The sequence below is a fragment of the Choristoneura fumiferana genome, chromosome Z (genome assembly GCF_025370935.1).
Source record: "Choristoneura fumiferana chromosome Z, NRCan_CFum_1, whole genome shotgun sequence".
In the NCBI taxonomy this organism is placed as follows: Eukaryota; Metazoa; Arthropoda; class Insecta; order Lepidoptera; family Tortricidae; genus Choristoneura; species Choristoneura fumiferana.
In genome coordinates, this window is record NC_133472.1 from 5,753,796 (window position 1) to 5,775,452 (window position 21,657).

General features: G+C 37.3%; 1 protein-coding gene across 2 annotated transcripts; it reads right to left on the reverse strand.

The window, feature by feature from the left end:
• Window positions 1–936: 936 nt before the first annotated feature.
• Window positions 937–20,754, reverse strand: LOC141443150 (protein OPI10 homolog). Of its 2 annotated transcripts, none has more exons than XM_074108453.1 (4): window positions 20,519–20,754; window positions 12,290–12,542; window positions 7,219–7,325; window positions 937–1,374 (listed from the first exon to the last, which is right to left on the reverse strand). In XM_074108453.1, exons 1-4 carry the CDS (start codon window positions 20,555–20,557, stop codon window positions 1,171–1,173), a joined length of 603 nt encoding a protein of 200 aa, XP_073964554.1. In that variant the 5' UTR covers window positions 20,558–20,754; the 3' UTR covers window positions 937–1,170. The 2 variants fall into 2 exon arrangements, with proteins under 2 accessions (XP_073964554.1, XP_073964492.1); XM_074108391.1 differs by having other exon boundaries at window positions 7,219–7,328; window positions 20,519–20,751.
• Window positions 20,755–21,657: the final 903 nt, after the last annotated feature.

Consider the following 21,657-nt stretch of genomic DNA (forward strand, 5'->3'; position numbering starts at 1 on the left):
CTCGAACTATTCTCTAACTAGAAATATCTCGGGTAAAATGGGTCACTTTCCACCCTTGGTTATCAATCTACTATTTCATCACAAGCTTTTTTTGCTGGCTGTACTTTTTGTTGACTGTACTCGTAATGTCACCCAAACTACATTTTCATCACACTTGCTCGTAAACAGTGTCAAAACATGAAGGCTACCTTGATTGCAACCCCCCAAATAAAACCCTCGACCTTAATGTGCTTGTCATGAAACCCGTGGTCGGTAAATGAGTCATTGCCCGTACTGATGGAGCTGCGCGCGCAGCAGCAGGACCACATGCACACGCGGCTCAGGCACATGCTGAAGGAGGGGGAGGGCGGCGCTGCCAAGAGCGCAACCCAAGGTATCGCCAATATTTGGAACAATTATATTTTTTCTTTTACAAATATAAAATTTTACTCGCAAATTTGATGAAAAAACAACATTGTATGTCGCACGGGCGGTACTAGAATTACGAACATCGACTCATTAAAGCCCTCAGTCTTCGACTTCGGGCTTCTAATAGACTCTCGTTCGTAATTCCTTATTTACCGCCCTTAAGACAGAATGTACTATTGCATACCAAATTTCAAGTCGATGCTATTAACCGTTGAAGAGTTACGTCTTGCGGAGACGATCCTGGCCGGACTACCAGGATGTCACAACTAGATTATTGTAGTCAGGAAATTTACATAATTATTCCAAATTTTAAGTCAATGTGACTACTGGAAGTTGGTCAAATTTAACTTGCGAGATTTGATTACAAACAGAGATAACGGGACAGATGAAAAAAAGCTTGTAAAATAGGCAAAATTTGTCCACTCCCTCCCTTATCTCGGAACCAACTGGGCTTAAAACTAAAACAAAAATAAGAAAACCTTTAAGAAATGTTGGGTTTAAATGTGGGGGCCACAATAAAAAAATAAGTGTATATTAAAAATGTATTATACGGAACCCTCTCCACGCGATTTGGACTCGCACTTGTGTTGTCATTATAATAACAGAGTCGCTTCTTGTTATTATTGCTTTATCGTATCAACTATGTAGCTACCCTATTACGCCTAATAGTAACATCATCATGCTCGCACACTCAAAAAAAAATTTGCACGTCTATCGCTCCTCTAGGTTAGATTTGTCCAACCACTCACATTGTCCACCACACTAGTTTTTCCAGAAGTTGGGGTTCTGCTGGAGCCGCCGCTCGAAGTTCTGGTACCAGTTCTGGAGCGTGCTCAGGGGGATGTAGGAAACCCCCGGGGTCGGGGTCATCTGCTCCTGGGTCACCGCGAACGAGCCCACGTAGTTCACGAGGCTCTCCAGCATCTTTTGCGCGAAAGTCACGTAGTTGTTTTGCTGTTCTTGCGCCTGAAGGGTTAAGTGTTAATTTAGTAACGCCCACTAGGACTCGGGCACAGTCGAACAAATTGATTCGTATACCAGGGTGGAACCTTTTCATAATCAATGTCACTATCTTAGATGAATGATTGGTCTCGCGCGCTCGCTCGACTAGATACCGCCGGCGTACTTGTCAAATGCGGCAACAAATAGTACGCCGAATTCGGCGTACCCGAGCCCGAGGCGACTGACGCCTTGCAAACTGTGCGTAAGGTGCATGTACCGAATTTTTGTTAAATTTTGGTCATAAACCGAAGTAAAATGCCAGTTTTCACAGTGAAACTGTTTAAAAATAATACTACAAGAAATAAGAAGGACACTGGGATCACATACCATCAGTAAATATCGTATAATTTCGAAATTACCTACAAAATAAAATAACATGAACCCTAAACGCCATTCTGTGTTGCCGCGTACACAAGAATCAAATTCCCCGTGGTTGAGATTGTAATAAATTGAATTTTATTGTTATCATCATTAAATGATGATAAATTTTAATAACTTAATTTATTTAAGTATCTAACGTAATTATTATATATACATAACCTAGTTCTATATTATTTAATGTTTATCTTTGTGATATATACACTGAAGGTGTATAAATTGTTACCCGACACTATTTAATTAAGGGGTGAATGTGTCTTAAAATTAAAAATGTTTTTCGTCTTCCCATTCAAAAAGCCCAACCAGCTGATTTACTTAAGTATTACGGGAAACGAAAAAAAATTTTTTTTTATTTCTTCCCATTTTCCTGAAATGTTAACTTTATACCCGACTGCCCGAAGGAGGGTTATGTTTTCAAGCGTATGTGTGTAAGTATGCATGTATGCATGTATGTATGTATATTTTGTAAAAAAAAAAATATTTTAGTCTTAATTAACCTGTACATTATATTAGGTTTAACTACAGGTGCAACGTGTTATCTTAAGTACGCAAAACTTCTTAGTTGGTGACTAGTCCATGATTTTTTTTTTAGTAATAATTTGTAAATATTGAATGTCCTTAAATATATATATATATATTTTTTAATTAAAAGTGAGGCCTGATCATTGATATACCTACAACATACCTACCATTTTTTTAAAGAAGAAACCTACGCCTAACCTATACAGAAACATATTAATACACTCACTCTTAATTACTTCTTAATTTCTTAGTATTTCCCAAGATACATTTTGTAACCAGTAACTTAATAGACCACGAAAAATTTATTTTCCCAATAATTCGGGTAACAGTGGAGCAGCTGGCAACACAATTCGTCACGCACACTAGCATCCTTGCAAACTGTCTTACACCGTTCTTACGCACACTACAATATTGAGTTGCCGCATTCACGAACCTTTTGTTTTTAAGTAGCGCGGTATCTAGTCGAGCGAACGCGCGAGACCAATCATTCATCTAAGGTCACTATGATTTCCTTGACAAAAGTATGGGATGTCAACATGACATTATGGCACAAAGGTTGCACCCTGGTAGCCTGGTACATGATTCAGTTTGTTTGAATGTACATCGCGGAATACAAACAATAAGGGGTAATGGCATAACGTAAGTTTCCAGTAGGGGAGGCCAAGATGTTAATGTTTATTTACTCAAGCGTCGGGAAGACCTTGACATTTGACATTTTGTAGATTTATTTAGGTAATAGGTAGAAAAAAAAAGTTAAGTAAGTATATGATGTTTCCAGCTCCAGTGGTGAGAGAAGCGTCTGCGGACTTTCAAATAGGTATGTAAAAAAATACATGGAAATACTTAGTGTCAGCGTATAGCTTGCAAATTTTTAAAAATGTAAAAAAATCATCATACATATGGTAAAGGTACCCAGCAGAATGACGGCCAAGATATAATGAGGGTCAAAAGACAGGCGAAATATCGCTAGAGGACGTTAGTATCGTGAGGTTTTTTTGACGTTACGACCTTGCTTTCAATTGGCTCATTTAGTTATTAGTCAATTGCAAGCAAGACAAGTCAAAAAACCTCACGATACTAACGCCATCTAGCGATATTTCACCTGTCTTTTAGCCCTCATTCCTAATGGAAATCTGACACGCTCGAGTAAATCCCAAAATCCCCCTCTTGGGCTCTCCTACTACTCGGTTTTTACCGAAAGCAGTATCGCCGGAAATGTTCACATGTTCACTGGAATTTTGGTTATTATTTGTTGTTGTATTATAGCTAGTAAGCAGGGGTCGGACAAAAAGTGCGGATGACGTAAAAATTACGTAATCTTGCACACAAGATGATGTTTTTATTTAAACTTCTGTGTGACATGTAGTTACAAAGTAGCATTAATGAAGTAACAAAATAATCGTAAATAAATCAATGGAATTCAGTGAATAAAATAAATTTCATATCGTTTAATAGAGAGGTTGATAAATGATAAGTGATAATTGTTTATGAAAATCTAAAATACTATTTGAAATCATGCTATAAGTGGTTTGACGTCATCGGCACTTTTTGTCCGACCCCTGCTAGTAAGTAATAGACAAATTAGAACGGATCTATTAAGACTGGTAATAGTATAACTATAAACCCGGATTTTTAATCGCACGGCCTAAGTCCCACGGAATCAAAGTTTCGCCATTGTCAAAGTGACATTTCAGGGGATTTCAAGTTATGGGGCCGCTAGAAATATTATATAAAGTTCTGTTGTTGCCATGTTTTTTTATATTTTCGATAAAAGGGCCGCTTTTACGGGAGACAACTTACAAGTAGTCTTTTGACCGAGAAGTACTCGCACCTGAGTCCATCCTTTCATACAAAAATGAACCAAAAAACAACGGAAAACGTTACAAAGACCAACTTAACTACAATAAAAATATAACAACAATGTCGACAGTAAAAAAATAACAGAACAAGTCACTGGAAAACGATAACGAATTCAGTCTTGAATGTTAGTTAGTACATTGAGTGACGTACGTCTCGCGTCAAGCGGCCCACAGCTTAAAAAACCGGGTGTAATACCAGGACAATAAATAAATTATGCATACGAAAACAATACGATCTCTTTGTAAATTAATATATCAAAGCGTAGTAAATCAAAGTAAAAATTTTCATCAGTAAATTGACATATTTTATCTTGATTAAGAAATACAGTTTTTTAATGGGAAGTCGATTTCTGGCAAATGTGGAAAGAATAAAATATCTTTTTTCGTTTTTTGATCACGGCAACACCTTTGTTTTCATTTTTTCCACGGGATTAAAAATCCGGGTTTAGGGCCTTACAGGGCCCATAGACGCTACAAACAGTGCTGCCAACGTCGGCGATTTGTCGCCAATTAGACTACTCGGGATGGAAATCGGCGACGTAAAATTCTAAATGGCGACTGATCGCCTTTTAGGCTACTTGTAGAACAAGGTCCTTATAGTAGTTAATCACAACACAAATTGACATAAGCACAAGAAAAATAAACCTTCCACGCAAAACGTAGGTTAAGTGGGATCAAAAAGAGTGGACGAATTAATAAATAAATACTTTAAAATAAAATGCAAAATTAACAACTGACCAGGCGCAGTGCAGGGTTCCGTACTGACATTTTGCATATCCTACTAATCTTACAGCCCCTTACAGTTATGAAATTTGACACATAGGCTGTCAGTTCAAATTTGCCTACTCAAGTTGTTGTTCCGAGCTGTTTGCAACACTGGCTAAAAAAATTCGTACGATCAGACTGCTTTGTTCGATCGGTCCGACTTATCGTAAATCTTTACGCCACACACACGCCACAGTTTATCGGACATAATATGTATATACTCGTATAGGGAGTCTCTGACCATGGAGCTTTAAATCCAGGGTTCGATTCTAGTCACATAACAGAGCTACTTTTAATTGTTACTTTTTAAAAATATGACCACTGTTAATGCTGGCTACGCACGTAACGATATATCGTAGCGATTTCAGACTGTGCAGATAAATCGAACGATCCTAGTGCCTCCACACACCTCCGATATCTGCGTCGATCGTCAGTTCTCCGCAGAAGCTCACACAAGAAACACGTCATCCATGTTTCAAGGAGAGAAATAGAAATTATGAAGAAGTCTACAAACAAAACAGAAAGACGTCATTTGCTACAGACTACCGAGAGAAACTAAGTAAAATCCGTTTCGTTTTACTGAAATCATAAGAATACATCGTAAATTATTTCGATGTTATAATAATGTATTCGTCATTAATGATCTACAATAGTCTTACTCGTTTAAAATTAATAAATATTACAGTAACTCTGGGATAAATTGAGTCAAAAAAATATAACGTAATTATCATTTATGTCAAAAAAGTTCATAGAACAAAATGTAAAACTTAGCAACCACTAATGCCATGTACCTACAAAAGATCACAATCAGGGTTACCATACTCATTGCTGCGCGCATCGTACTGCCGAAATGAGCGATAGCCATCCACACGCGACGATAAAACTGTGCAAACGAAATCGACAACGATTTATCTGATATAAATTGCAACTGCTACCGATGAACGATAATCTGCAACGATTTGTCATACATACGATCGATAAATCTGCGCAAACCGGCTTGCGCAGATTAATCGCTACGATATATCGTTACGAGTGTAGCCAGCATTAGTTTCATTCTTTTCATACAAATTAAATGTAATTTCCAATGTATGCGATACAATACTAAATTGACGGCACATTGATAAAAGTTTATCTTAGAGATGTCAAATAAATGTCAAAAATTATTTCAAGGCCCCCGTACCAAGAGACAGCGATAACACACCGCCATGTCCGATACACTGATTTAACAATTAAACTTTGAGGACCAATAAATGATCAAAATTTAAGTTTATTGAAAATGTTACAAATCAAAAGTAGTAAGCTTTTGTAAGTAGAATCGAACCTTGAATTTAAAGCCCCATGGGCACGGAACCCCGTTATACGCAATGGAAAATATCTAGTTTTCTTATCGTTCAAAAGCGCACGACCTACCGCGCATCATTTTACTACGAACGGGTTTATCCTGTTTTTACAAGCTTTTATTTAGTTTCACCTGTCCCGTTGTCTATCTGTCTGTAATAAGCTTAGTTTCGTGAGTAGAATCGAACCTTGAATTTGGTCAGAGGTACGCTGTATTTAGCGATCTTCATTTCAGTTCCGAACCCGATGGCGACCGAAGACGCAAGTTGTAGACGTGGTTGTATTTTGTATTATCTATTCGAATTTTGATTCTGTTCCGTTCCGCGGTAGTTTCAAAAACCGGCCAAGAGCGTGGCGGACACGCCCAAGATTATATATTTAAATGAAAATTTACACTTTCAAGTTGAATATTTCGCATTCAGATCACTGAACCGAAAAATGGTCTTGGCAACCATCCAAAGGTTTTAAGACCTATCCAACGATACCCCACACTATAGGATTAACCGAGAAAAAAAAAACACCCCCAGTTTACGTCTATGGGAGGTAGCCTAAAAAATTTGTTTACAACTTTGTCGGCGTGACTGATATGTATATTCATGCTAAATTACAGCTTTCTAGTACTAACGGTCTCTGAGCTTAGCCGCGGACAGACAGACGGACAGACATGGCAAAACTAGTCGAGTTGACTTGCAAGAAAAATCGAACAAGTTGCATTCCATTGCGAGACCGTAAAGAGAACGAGTTTGTAGTGGTCAATCGATTTTTCTTGCAAGTCTAAACTTGGCTTAAGGTTTCCTAGTTGATTAAGGAACCCTAAAAAATCGTAAAAAAATGAAGTTTTCACGCACACAAACGATACGATACATAGTAACGGTCGAATGGTGCAGTCTGAACGTAGGACCTTTCGTAGTGTCCGTGGGCCCTATTAATGGTGTGCTTTACTTACGACCGAGGAGGCGAGCAACTGGACATTAGCTTCGGGCTCGATGGCCACGCCTATCTGCGCACTGTGGCAGATCGACTGCTGGCCCAGCGCGCTGCTGAACTGGTTCTCTGCTGGAAAACGACCATGCTCGTTATCGTCAACGGCACGTTTTTACGCCTGATGTTAAGTATTTATTATTGATTTAACTCTTAGATCATTCATTAAGGTGTGCCCCTTGAAATGTCGACAAACTATTTATCGAATTTCATTTCATCGAAAACAATTCATAGAATATTCAATACTGTTATAATATGGCAATGTTGTTTTACGTAGGTATATTATTTGTAGCAACCTGTAGCAACATTAGGTTACCTAAGTAACTAGGAAAAACATGTCTGTCGTGTGCCTTCCGAAATATAATTCTCGTACAGCAGCTATACAAATTGTTTCTCTTCGATCTCCTCGCACCCTGTCACAATATCCACATCATATGGTAGCAGAAGCGTTAAATAACGGTGCGGGTGAATTTAAAGATTCGTTAGTACCGAGAAAAGATGGAATCTGAAATAGCCGGGTCTAGTTTAAAATTAACCGGAAGTAATAATTGGCCGACATGGAAGTTTCAAATAAAGTTAATCCTAAAAGGGAGAGGATTGTACGAACTGGTAACGGGCGAATTGGTTAAACCGGCAGAAATTGAAAAACCGGAACTGTTAAAGCAATGGATGCAAAATGATGCCAAAGCCCAAGAACTGCTAGTCACTCGAATGGATCAGGGACCGCTTTCGCATTTACTATCGTGTGAAACAGCGAAAGAGATGTGGACAAAATTAAATACGGTCTACCAGAAAGAATCCGGTGAGCGTTCATTTGTTACAACAAAAATTATTTTCTCTCGAGTACGAAAACGAGTCCATGTCAGATTTCTTTTCAAAAATTGAACATAACCAGACGAAGTTGAAAGAGTGTAAAGAGCCTGTCTCTGATAAAATGGTTATGACTAAAATATTAATGGCACTGCCAGAGTCATACAAACACTTCAGATCTGCGTGGGAGTCCGTGCCCAGTGAGAAACAAACCCTAGCTGAGATGACCTCTAGATTGCTTGTAGAGGAAGAGAGAATGCCAAAACAGGTGGATGAAACAGCGTTAAAAGTACAGAAACGTTTTGGTAAAGCTATAGGAGAGCAGAGAGACAAAAGTGGAGACAAATTGTTTTTATTGCAAGGAATATGGACATAAGGCAAAGGACTGTTGGTTCAGGAAAGAGAAAAATACTGAAGGTAGAAGTTACATCAGGAAAGAAAAATGTCACGATGCGTTTATAGGAACACAGGAGAAAAAAAAGCGAAGAGAGAAGACTGGTGCCTGGACACCGGGGTAAGTGAGCACATGAGCTGGTACAGAAACTTGTTCGAGACCCTTCAGTTAAAAACGGACCTGGGTAAAGTAACCGTAGGTGACGGAAACGAGGTAGCTATAGAAGGTATTGGTTCAATAAAAGTGTTAGCTAGAGTAGGACAGTGCCCTTAGTGTAAGTTTACGGTTACAAAAAACGTCCCGATCGCGTTCGCGTTAAAATCTCAATTTGTATGGAAACACGAACATCGCAAACGTTCCGCTAGAGGCACTGTTCGTGTTTTCGTATAAATTGAGATTTTAACGCGAACGCGATCGAGACGTATTTTGTAACCGAAAACTTACACTAAGGGTACTGAATATGAATGATATTACTCTATAATATTTTTCACCTATGATGAGTTCTGTGACGTTTCGAGTTTGACAGTTTTATGGATGTACCATTTATCGAGCGAACTCTCAATTTTTCTAAGAGTTATCAGTGCCTATTTTTGGAAAAGTTGCATTATATTTTAAAAAATAATAATTTTCCAGTTTTCCGCCCACCAGGCAACCGTTTTCTCGTTCTCGCTCGAAATAATTACAAACATAAACTCCCGACTCTGGGAGTTCAAAACAGTCTCTTTAAACCGTTTCGGCATTTTGCCAAAAAATAACAACAAACTTTAACGAGAAACAGTAACAAAAAGTCAACAGTAATAACAGAAATGAACAATAACAAAATACAATGCTAAGAAAATGCAACGGAAACTCAACTCGTATACAAGGCAGACACACTCGTACTGACAGTGATACCGACAAGCACTGGCCACAAGATAGCTGCGGCCGCGTTCCAAATAGCCGCGTTTACAAAATCTTGCATGTTTTGTTTAAAAAATTTAAATATCTTAGTGTTCATTGTTATTGAGTAATGAAATGAACCGCGGCAATTGCCGATAATGGTGTGTAACGTCACTACTCTGTTCCGTTTCACACATTGCGTCATTTAAAAACATATATACATTTCTATCGTATTCGATGAATTTTATTTAATGGACACTGATATTGCTATATATTTAAAAAAACTACAGTTTTACATTTTTTTTATTATTTTGATTCAAAATAGAAATTATTTTAAAAAAATATTTTGCGAACATATTATGCGTAATTCGGAAAATTTTCAAGTGTCACAGAACTCATCGTAGGTGAAAAATACAATAAATAATGTATTGTTTGTTCCAGAGCTAACGTTTAACTTGTTCTCAGTTGGCAGTGTTTTAGACAAAGGATATTTTTGTCGTCAGGAAAAAATTCGTGCGAAATTTTGAACAAAGATGGTCAGGTTAGAGCCATAGCTAAAAGAAAAAATAAAATGTTTACGATGAATTTTTTAAACCTGTATCCAAAACAAATCCAAAAACAGAAGCAGAAACAAAAGTGGAATGTCACTTTGCAAAACAAAATTTGACGCTGTCAAAATGACATTCAATTTTTGCTCATCAAAATTTTTCCTATGTAATATTTTCTCTTGGAGTAATTTCACTTCATCGACTATTTATTACATATTAAAACAATTATTAGAACAACAGTACAAGGATATTATTTGCTTAAAAATACATTTCATCAACTATTCATGAGAAAGAACAACTAAATAACGCTGTTTATTCTATTCGATAATCGATAAACAGCGTAAAAAAAAAAACAGAAAATAGGTTAGGTTCGAACTACGATCTCAAAAAAAAATCGCTACCAAGTAGGTTGGGTTCGGTTAGAACTGTGACCCTAAAAACAAAACCGGTACCAGAAAAATAGGTGAGGTTGGGTTAGAACCGCGACCCCAACAAAAATATAGCGCTGCCAGAAAAGCAGGTTAGGTAAGGTTAGAACTGTGACTCCAACAAAAAGGAATCGCTACCAGGAATGTAGGTTAAGTTAGGTTAGAACTGCGACCCCAACAAAAATAAATCGTGTAAATTAATAAATTTCATTCAAAAAAGTATGAAATAATAAAATAAGATATGAAGTTCTGCCAAATAACCTTTTTTTTTCTTTCTATTATTTCACGTATATTTTATAGAATAAAGGTTGATTATTTTTAAATAAAATCTATTAAACAATATTTCCAGAAATTAAACAACAGTGATTTAAAAATACTTATTTTTAATTCGAGGTAATGAATATTCGATAAATTGAAAAAAATAAGAAACGTTGACTTTTAACTGATATTCGATTAAAAGTTTGTCGACATTTCAAGTGTAAACTAAACCAATTCATTTTCATTTATGTTAGTACATACAAGTAAATAGTCCATAACCAATGGTTATTTTTTGGCAGTCTATTTAATTTATAATTTTGGTACATGCCGTCTCCGTCTATTCGAACAAAACAAATAGAGACGGCATCACATTTAACACTAATCAATGGATGGTTAAACAGCCCCTGCGTTACAAAAGCGTTTTACTTAAACTAAGGCATATTTTGAATCAGAAGACAACATAATTTTAGATAAAAACCAAGTAAAATCACAATATTTTTCGGGATTTAACATACTTAATTTGTGTGTTTGTATGTTTGTTTGAGAGGCTCAAAGTCACGCAACGAGCTATGGAGAGAGCTATGCTTGGAGTTTCTTTGCGCGATACAATCCGGAATACGGAAATTCGTCGAAGAACTAAAGTCACTGACAGGCCACATCGCTCGAAGAACAGATAACCGTTGGGGGAGAAAAGTCCTCGAGTGGCGACCACGAACCGGAAGACGAAGCGTTGTCAGGCCTCCCACCAGGTGGACTGACGACATCGTGAGAGTGGCGGGAAACCGGTGGATGCAAGTGGCAAGTTGTCGTTCATTGTGGCGTTCTAAGGGGGAGGCCTTTGTCCAGCAGTGGACGTCTTCGGGCTGATGATGATGATGATGATGTTTGTCCGTCTTTCACTTCGAAACGGAACAACGGATCGATGGATGGATGGATGGTTTATGGGCCAGAGAGTTACATATGCTACTTTTTATCCTGGAAAATGCACAGTTTCCGAATCAATCATGCAAAATAGGTGCAATAAGTCGTCGAGTTACTTACCTATACCATTCTTTTTATTTTGGTCTGGGGAAAATTTCTTATGTATGCCACCGGCCCGAGGAGGCCTATGGGTTATTCCCACCTGTTACCACCAATTTTTATCAGTGGTAACAGCTGGGATTTTTTTCCCATCTTTTACCACTGCAGTACTCAGTGGTAACTACTGGGATTTCTTTTCCCCAATTACTTTAGTGGTAACAGATAGGAAAAATATTCGCGATAAGATAAAATAACTCCATAAATAATGAATAGAAGAACCTTTTTTTTAATATGTTGACAATAAACTGCTGAAAATTAAAATGAATGTGGTGGTAACTAATTGGATTTTTTCCCATCTCATACCCTCTAAAGAAATTGGTGGTAACTACTGGGAAAAAAATCCTAGTGTTACCACCAATTAGTTTAGTGGTAACAGATGGGGCTTTTTATTCCCACTGATGTCAAATTGGTGGTTACAGGTGAGAATAACCCAGGCCTATACCTACCATAATAATATACCTATTATAATCTATCTGCATTCACTATTTCTGTACTCACCCTATTGTCGCTACATCATTAGAGTCGGTGAGTGTATTAAATAGACAACAAGGCGTCCGGTCTTACTAAGTCGTTTTTTTTTTGTTCTCCTTTATCGTTAATTTTGTGCTCCCTATAGTATGAACCTGGAATATACCTCACCAGATAACTCATGAAGCTTCTTCAGGTTAGATATCTTGAATATGGCCGACGGCTTTGAATTAGAAATATGTCCGAGTAGCTGCCAGTTGGGCGGCGCGGTGGGGTCCGGCCAGCTCCAGTAGACCATACCCGCAGCCCCGGCTGGTAGCGGCGCCGCCCCAGTCAGGAACACCACCACGTAGTTAATGGAGTCCGCCTCCGGTATCGTCAGGAGGCACTGCGTGTCTGATACTGGGGTAAAGTCAGTTTGTACCTGTAAATGTAAGTAAATAACTATCAATTAACATCTTCACCGCCAGTCATCTAGTCGTGAAGCTCTCATTGGATATTTTTTATTGTTAATTTATGTGCAAAATTACATTTAAGCTTGGCTTGGCAGTATATTGTCGGTCCGACCAGTTATGGTCATCGACTCATGGGAAGTACTAGAAATAGGTAGAAAAAACATTATTATTATTATTACCATTATCATAGGAGCATTTTAATTAACTAGTTCTTAAGTGATTCATTTAGAAAACCGGCCAAGAGCGTGTCGAACACACCCGAAATAGGGTTCCGTTCCGGGTTACGAGAAAATTAGGTAGTATTTTTCTAAGGATTTCGTATTTTGTACGAAATATTCTAGGTTTAGGTATATTTTTAACCGACTTCAAAAAAGGAGGAAGTTCTATGTTCCAATGTTTGTATTTTTTTTTTTATGTATGTTCGCCGATTACTCAGTCAATTTGTGGACCGATTTTCAAAATTCTTTTTTTATTCGATAGGTTACTTTTTTGAGGTGGTCCCATTGTCACCAAGTCAAGATCTCATGATGGGATCCTAGGGAAATCGAGGGCAAACCTCCAATTTTATAGGCACATCTATGGCGATTTTAGCATTTTTAGCATTAAGATAAGCATTTACATTCAGAAAGTATCATTTGGTAAACTGGACCTGATGAAGAAGACCGTAGATGACCAATGGAACTCGTCAAAGCTAAGTAATGCTCGCCCGTCTATAAACGATCATTATTAATGTACCTAGATAAGCGACTTAGAAGGAGCTTTAAGTTAATGATTCTTTCGAACTGATCTGATGCTGAAGCCGGAAGGTAGGCAACGGAACTCTGATATAAAACAACGTAACTAAGCCGTGTTTGGACTTCATGGAATCGTTGTGAGACGTACTTTGGCTACGAATCACTAAAAAGTGAGAAATAAAGAAATTTTTTAACAAAAAAGTAAAACCGACTCCAAAAAAATAACAAAATATGGAACCGACTACAAGATCCTTGAAAATATTTTCCTAGCACTAGGTACCTACTAGCTCGAAGTCGGTGACTCAGCACGACCCAACAGGATGGATTGAAACCCATAGTATGTATGTAGGTGAGGTAGACCACTATTGTTCCATTTCTGCTGGCTCGTGCTGAGGCACCGACTTCGAGCTAGTAGGTACCTAGTGCTAGTAAAATATTTTCAAGGATCTTATAGTCGGTTCCATTTTTTATTTTAATTTTTTGGAGTCTGTTTTACTTTTTTGTTAAAATTGTTATACCTTAGGCTGCTATTCACTCTTAAACTACTAATAATTCTCAAGAAAACTGAAACATTATAGTTTTCCTTGTAATTTTTTCAAATTTTTCCACCCGCCGGTTTAGATTTTAGAGGGGGGGGACGCTCGATTTTAATGAAAATTTTCAATTTATAGTTGAATGTTTTGCAAACAAATCACTGAATCGAAAAATCATTTTAACAACCCCCTAATGGTTTTAAAAGACCTATCCAACGATACTCCACACTACAAGGTACGATGAGAAAAAAAATCACCCTCACTTTACGTCTATGGGAGGTACAGTCACCAGCACCAATATCTGACACAACAAGCGTGCATGAATATCTGATACGACTCTATTTCTAGCGCCGGAAGGACGTGTCAGATATTTTGCACGCTCCGCTGTGGCAGATATTAATGCTGGTGACTGTACTATAAAAAAGTTTTTTTTTAATTTTTTATTGTACCATTTTGTCGGTATAGTTAACATATATATTCGTGCAAAATTGCAGCTTTCTAGCATTGATAGTCCCTGAGCAAAGCCGCGTACGGACAGACAGACGACAGACATGGCGTAACTATAAGGAACTATAACTAAAAATCAATTGGTATTTATGTAATAGTAATAGATACCAGAAAGGTTTAGAGTTTGAATACAGATACAACGAAATCACGTGTACCGTACTGCCTTGTAATATTTACTCTGTGGTACTTATTATTTTCGAAGGATTGGTTTTTCTCAGCTCTAGGCTGGTATTAACTACATTCACGGGTTATCCACCAAGTAAATGTAGCAAGAGTTGTAGAATAAATATTTTTTAAGAAGATTGCTGTGGGCTATTTTCAGGGTCTAGTTGCATGAACTTTCTCACTATTCTGCATGTATTAAGTATTGCGGCTTTTTGCAAAATTGTGTAAACGTGTGATTTTATGCCTAATAATTTTAAGCTATGGTGTAGTTGGTTTGGGATGACGCCTGTTGTAGATAGGACTATTGGAACTACGTACACTTTCTCCTGTCTCCATAGTCTAGCAACTTCGTCTTTTAGGTCTGCATATTTTGTTATTTTTTCCGTGATGGTCTTTTGTAAATTGTGTGTGTTAGGGATTGAGATGTCTATGAGGTATGTAGTTTTGTTTATTTTATCTATTAATGTGATGTCAGGTCTATTATAGTGGATAGTACGATCTGTGAGTATGGCGCGGTCGTAGTATAATTTGTGTGTTGTATTCTCAAGTGCGGTGTGTATTTGTAGTATGGGGTGTGTGTGTCTTGTATAGTACTTATTATTATTATTATTAAGTATAAACTTTGGTCTTAGACGAAGATTTTATTTTATGCACTAGTGCATAAAAAGTCATTTTATGTCGCCTAGATCCAGCATAAACACGAACTTTACGAGCATGAGAAGTTAAAAATATTTTTTCATTTCTCATGCTGGATCTAGGCGACATAAAATTACTTATTATGTTTTAGTACATAAAGTAAAATCTTCGTCTAAGAGCAAGGCAATCAGGTGTCAACAGCCACAAACAAAAAGTTTCTACATATTTTCTGTAATAATTTTTAATTTATAAAAACTAAAAATGCATCAAATTAATCAAAATAAATCCAAAAAACTAAAAAAACATAATTATATAATAATGCATGAAAAATAAAAGGTGTATTACAAAGTGAACAATTGTTTCCACTGTTGCTATTTAATTTCCTCGCAATCTAAGTGAAAAGCAGAATGATAGAACTCGAGCATTAAACCCATTTTCCCCTCGACGTCTATCCACTATAAGTATCAGTGTTTTTTAACCTGTGGGTCGCTATCCTATAGGGGGTCGCGAAGCCTCTTTAAGGGGGTCGCGAAGCCCCTAAAGGTTGCTGCGAAAATGAAAAAAAAAAACAACGGGTAGGGGGGTCGCGAAATATTTCTTCATACTATAGGGGGTCGTGTCGTGTCATGAAAAAGGTTAAAAAACTGCGCTATATGAAACTCTTGGGAAAAATGACTCGTTTTATGCTCTTGTTGTACAATCTACTATTCACTTCTCATGCTCGTAAAATTCGTGTTTTTGCTGGATCTAGGCGACATAAATTGACTTTTTCACTTCTCATGCTCGTATAGTTGGTATTTAAATGCTGGATTTTATGAGTCAGTTTTGTCATGCCCATACTGAACGTATGAATAGTATGAAATAATCGTGGCAAAACCGATGTTTTTTTGGGGACATGTTTTAAACTATAGGAATCGATTGTACTCTTGATTCCGAGTAGGAAAAACAACAACCATATTTTTCCAGAATAAAAAAGGGTACACTACACTATTTCCTTGAAAACGCCCAGTTATGATGAAAAATAGATTGATAACCAAGAGTGGAAAGTGACCCAGTTCGAGGGGAAATGGGTAATTTCACCCGAGTTACACTCTACTTTTCAACTGTAAGGAAAGTAAAATACTACAAAAAATGAGGATAATAATAAATTGAATTAACTTATATCTAACCTCCAACGGTACTTTACGGTACCTTTTGACTGGCCACTTTCCACGGCCGACTATGAAAAAAATCGAGTTGGTCACGTCACGACCTGTGTTAAAAATAAAGTTGTGTTAAATACTTGCGACGTATACATATCATTTAATAATATTGTAAACCTGTTTAAAAAAATATACCGCTTTGAGTTTCTTGCCGGATTCTTCTCAAGAGGTTTTTCCGAACCGGTGGTAGATTCTTTTTGACATTCATAAGTGCTTGTTATAGCCTAAATTGATTAAAGATATTTTGACTTGACTTGACTTGACCAAAGAGCTTACGAAACTGGAGGTTGAACGCCGAACGAAACAGTTTGACCTTTATTACTTATTTATATGTTCCATTTCTTTCTTTCACATTTCACGAATGACTTCCATATCTTTTTTAACCTAAGTAAAGAAAGAGATGGAATAGGTATGTTCGTGACGTAATAAAGATCTAATTTCTTGTTTTAAACGGATGTTCGGCGTTCAACCTCCAGTATTGTATATAAGCTCCTTGGTCACGACGAGCATCTAGATGGATTTTAATTGACGTAACTCAATTATCTTCGACTCCGTGGGCAATCGAAAAAATAAAAATAAAATACTTTCCACCCTATTTTACACCTATTTTTCAATTTTCCACCCGGCTATCTACCCATGAAAATTAAACTTTCCGAACAGAAGAGATGAAAAACTATTTTTCATCTCTCCTGTTCGGAAAGTTTAATTGCTTTTTCATCTCTAGGGTGGAAAGTATTTTTCTTTTAATTTTTTATTAGCCTCGGAGTCGAAGATAATTGAGTTACGTCAATGACACTTTTTTTTTCACGTTTCGGCATGGCCATCTAGATGCACGTCGTGACCAAGGAGCTTATATATAACACTGGAAGTTGAACGCCGAACATCCGTTTAAAACAAGAAATTTGATCTTTATTGCGTCACGAACATATTCCATCTCTTTCTTTAGTTAGGATAAGAATGAGATGGAATATATAAATAAGTAATAAAGGTCAAACTTCAACGCGTTCAACCTCCAGTTTTGTAGGTATATAAACTCCTTGGTCGTGACCAACTCGATTTTTTTTTATACTCGGCCGAGGCAAGTGGCCAGGTCGAAAAGGTACCGTTGGAGGTTGGATATAAGTAAATTCAATTTACTGAATACTGAAATTCAATTTAATGATATTCTAATTTTTTTGTACTATTTTACTTTCCTCACAGTCGAAATGAAAAGTAGAATGTCTAACTCGGGTGAAATGGGTCACTTTCCACCCTTGGTTATCAATGTACTATTTTAATTTTAAGTTACTTGATTACATTTATTTTTCAATACCTTCATTATTTTAAAAGATATTTGTGTGTTTTTCTAAGTCAGTAGTTCTACTTCATTTCTAACTCTTTGCTCATGATTTGTATTTGTTAGTTGTGCTTTGAAGTTTTTATAGAGCGGTTCTGGAGGGAGCTGTGTATTCAAACTTAGAGGACCGCATTCTGTGAATAGTTTTGAACTCAGAAAAGCTTGTAAATTATGTTTCTGAAAACTTAGAAATTATGATTCTGAATGTTGCCAGTAGAGAGACGGAACTCTCCAACGTTTAATGGCACCGACTTGAAATTTGGCACGGAAATGTAGTTTAGATGATGAGATGAGTCAGGAAAAAAGCTTGTTAAAAATAAAAAAAATAATGAAATACTTTTTTCTTCGGTTTAAAACTCTAAAAGACGGTCATCTGTAGAGAGTGTTTGGATGTTTTATGTGGCAATGTAAAGTTGTTGTTGTTTGCGGCAGTTGGTCAACTCCCAGGGATTCTTTTTCGCACCCCTGCCCTGTGTCTCCTGGCCACTGCCTGAGCCAGAGATTGACAAGGCGCTGGGAACTCGGGGTCGATATTTGTTTTGTTAGTCATGTTTGTGTGGAGGACCAAGTCGCAGAGGTGGATAGAAGGATTTCCCAGGCATGGGCACCTTTTGGAGCGGACAGCCCAATCCTGCGCTCAAAAAAATCTCACAACACTTGAAGACTAGGTATTCAACCAGTGTGTCCTGCCGGCTTTCACTAATGGTATGGAGACAACAACCTTGACCAAAAGAAAAGTGCTGAGAAACTTCGGGTTGCACAGAGGGCAATGGAGAGGCTAATGCTTGGCATAATTCTAATGCATCGGAAAAGAAAGGAGTGGATCAGGCAAAAGACGAAAGTCATAGATGTGGTGGAGGAGGTTTAGCGCCGGTAGTGGAGATGGGCAGGACACATAGCCAGAATGGATCACTGCCGCTGGGTGCGAAGAATACTGGAGTGGAGACCGCGTGCCAACACCGCGCGGTAGAGGAAGACCTAAGAGATGGACGGATGACATCCAGCAGCAAGCCGGCATTAACTGGATGAAGGTGACAGGGGACAGACAGACGTGGAAACGTGAAGAGGACAGGTCTACGTTCGAAGACGGACGCAACAAGGGCTGCTATAGATAGATAGATAGACTTTTCTTATTACTAAAATAAAAGTTATCAACTGACTATGTATATGTATATTATCACAAAATTAGTTATTACAATGTTCCAAAAGCAATTTTTTCAGTCCATTTATAAGATGTTTTAAGGGATAATAAATAAATAAATATCACGGGACAATTCACACCAATTGACCTAGTCCCAAAGTAAGCTTAGCAAAGCTTGTGTTATGGGTACTAAGCAACGGATAAATATAATTATATAGATATAGATACATACTTAAATACATATTAAACACCCAAGACCCGAGAACAAACATTTGTATTTTTCATACAAAAAACTGCCCCGACACGGGAATTGAACCCGGGACCTCAAGCTTCGTAGTCAGGTTCTCTAACCACTAGGCCATCTGGTCGCCTGGTTGTCTGTTTTAAGGGATGGGGTGTAAAAAAATGGACCACTGGATCTCCTAGCAACATTCAAAATCATAATTTGCAAGCTTTTCTGAGATCTAAACTATTCACAGAATGCGGTCCCCTAATTTGGCATACGCAACCTACCTTGGCGCCTGCTCTATTAGAAGAAATCACTCAGTGACAGGAAACCGGCCAGTATTAAATTATCAAAATAGTATGCAGCTTGCAAAATCATTTAATTGGCACCTGTTGCAGTCGTAACTTTTAGACTGGGCACAATAAAAAAGGGATTTAAAAACACAAACAAAACCTAATTAAAAACATAGTGTAATCAATTCTACTCTAGATTCTGAGCAAACTATTTTCTGGTTTTCAGTTATTTAATTAACACCGAGACAAATATCTAATATAGACTCAATCTATAGCATTAATAATTGAATTAGCACCTCAATTTTGAAAATATAGCATTTTACATAAAACTTAAGTGATAAAATGATTAATAAAAATATACTGAGCAGCAAAAAATCTGGCCCTCAAATGTATGCGGTTATAGGTAATTTTTATGGAGAGTGGGCCAAATTTTGTGCCGCTGAGTATATCTTAACAAGTCTCATAATTTATACAAGCTTTTAATTAACTTGCAATTTATTTATCTGGGAATTTATTTAGTGGGATTGACTTGATATTTGGCATACTTTTGGAAATCTGGTGACAATACAATAAACTAGTAGTAACATCCTGGTGGTCCAGCCAGGATCGTCTACGCAGGCCGGAACTCCTCAATCGTTAATGGCATAGACTTTAAATTTGGTACAGAAATGTAAATTGGATGACAATGCAAGTATAATGAAATTATTAACAAAAACTTATTTTTGGGCCTATTTTAGTAGCTAAGGCCGTCTTACAGGAAAAAATAAATCTATATTTAGTAGTTAATCCAGGCTTAAGCTTGACAGCTCCATACAATTTGACACTACTAAACTGAGCTTAACGCTAACTCGAGATTTATGTTTCCAGCAAGTAGCCATAAATAAACCGTACCTAAACTGTGTGACAAAATCTGACGCGTCCAAAACAAAATTTATGTTTGAACACAATTATTTTATAATTCGAAAATCAAAATTAACGGCATATTGACATGTTTTAGTGGAATGCAGATGCGTAATTTTTTATTTATTTTTTGTTACGGAGTTCATAACCTACATTCGTATGATATCATATTAATTTGACCACAAAGTAAATGTCACTTCTTGAAAAACCCGGCGATTGCCTTTTGGTTAAAATTAAAAACACAGTGAAATTCAAACAAAGTATTGCCTTACCAACCGCCCAGACACTATTATTCCGAATATATTTGCCATTCTAATACAGATTTCAGTGAATCTTCAGTTATCTTATAGATTAGAGTTAAATAAAATAACAATAAACTGAACTTCTTGTAGTTTCTAGAACATGGTCGTGGTCGGTCGCGTCGCGTACAACTTTCAACTTCCTAGGCAGTGCACTGTGCATTGTGCAGATAAAGGGAAACACATACACAACGCGACGCCACGCCACGTTGTCTGACGAATATTTCTGTCTGCCTGTACCTGACCAAAAGAAATATAATATGGGACTGATTGATTAGCATTGGCCCTTTATTACGAAGTGCAAAACTCGAACTTCGTATGTATGTACTGTTGCCGTCCCGCTGACGCTTATGTCATTTAATACGCGAGTGAAAAAGGCGGTGCGATACGAACTTCGATTTTCGTGTTTCATAGTAGCCCCTCTGGGCCTATACCACGAAATGAAAAATTCGAACTTCGTGTTTTGTCGTTCCGCTTACGCTTATATTATTTAATTATGATAGTGAAAGGGACGGTACGATACGAACTTCAAGTTTCGTACTTGCCCCTCTGACACGCGTTGGAAGGCGTGTGCAAGCGTGTGGTGGCGTCGGGATTAAAATAGTGTGTCGGCACCTTAAAGCGCTTATTACACTATCCAATTTTTAGAAACTATTCGGAAATAGGAAGATGAATAAATTGGAAAGTTTATCTTCACATATCAGAACATCCCTTTATTTTTTGTATAAGTAATCTCCGTGTTTAGAAAAAAGTTTGCAAAAATTCCGTTGTTTGAATGCTCCAACCAGCTCCAACTCATAGACCTCATATATTCGACCAGAGTCCGGAATTCTCGTAGCCATTTTGAGCTGTCATATGGACTTCTCATTTATCGACTACCGATTAAGTACATTTTATCGATGCATTATGGAAGATTAAAAGTACAGGTAAACAATTTTATTATAATTATTATAAATAATGTGGATTTGTTATGCTTTGTGACTATCTATTCATTTTATCGAGAAACTAATGATGAAACACTTGTTAGCACTAAAACAGACTTTGAACATGCTATCCCTATGACAGACAGCTCAAAATGGCTACGAGAATTCCGGACTCGACTCCCTACATAT

Coding starts and splice junctions, on each gene's coding strand:
- LOC141443150 (XM_074108391.1), bottom strand. CDS start 20,557: ATGGCAAATATATTCGGAATAATAGTGTCTGGGCGGTTG. Junction 7,329..12,289: donor GAAGCTTCATGAGTTATCTG/GTGAGGTATATT, acceptor GTCGTTTTCCAG/CAGAGAACCAGTTCAGCAGC. Junction 1,375..7,218: donor AGTTGCTCGCCTCCTCGGTC/GTAAGTAAAGCA, acceptor TTAACCCTTCAG/GCGCAAGAACAGCAAAACAA.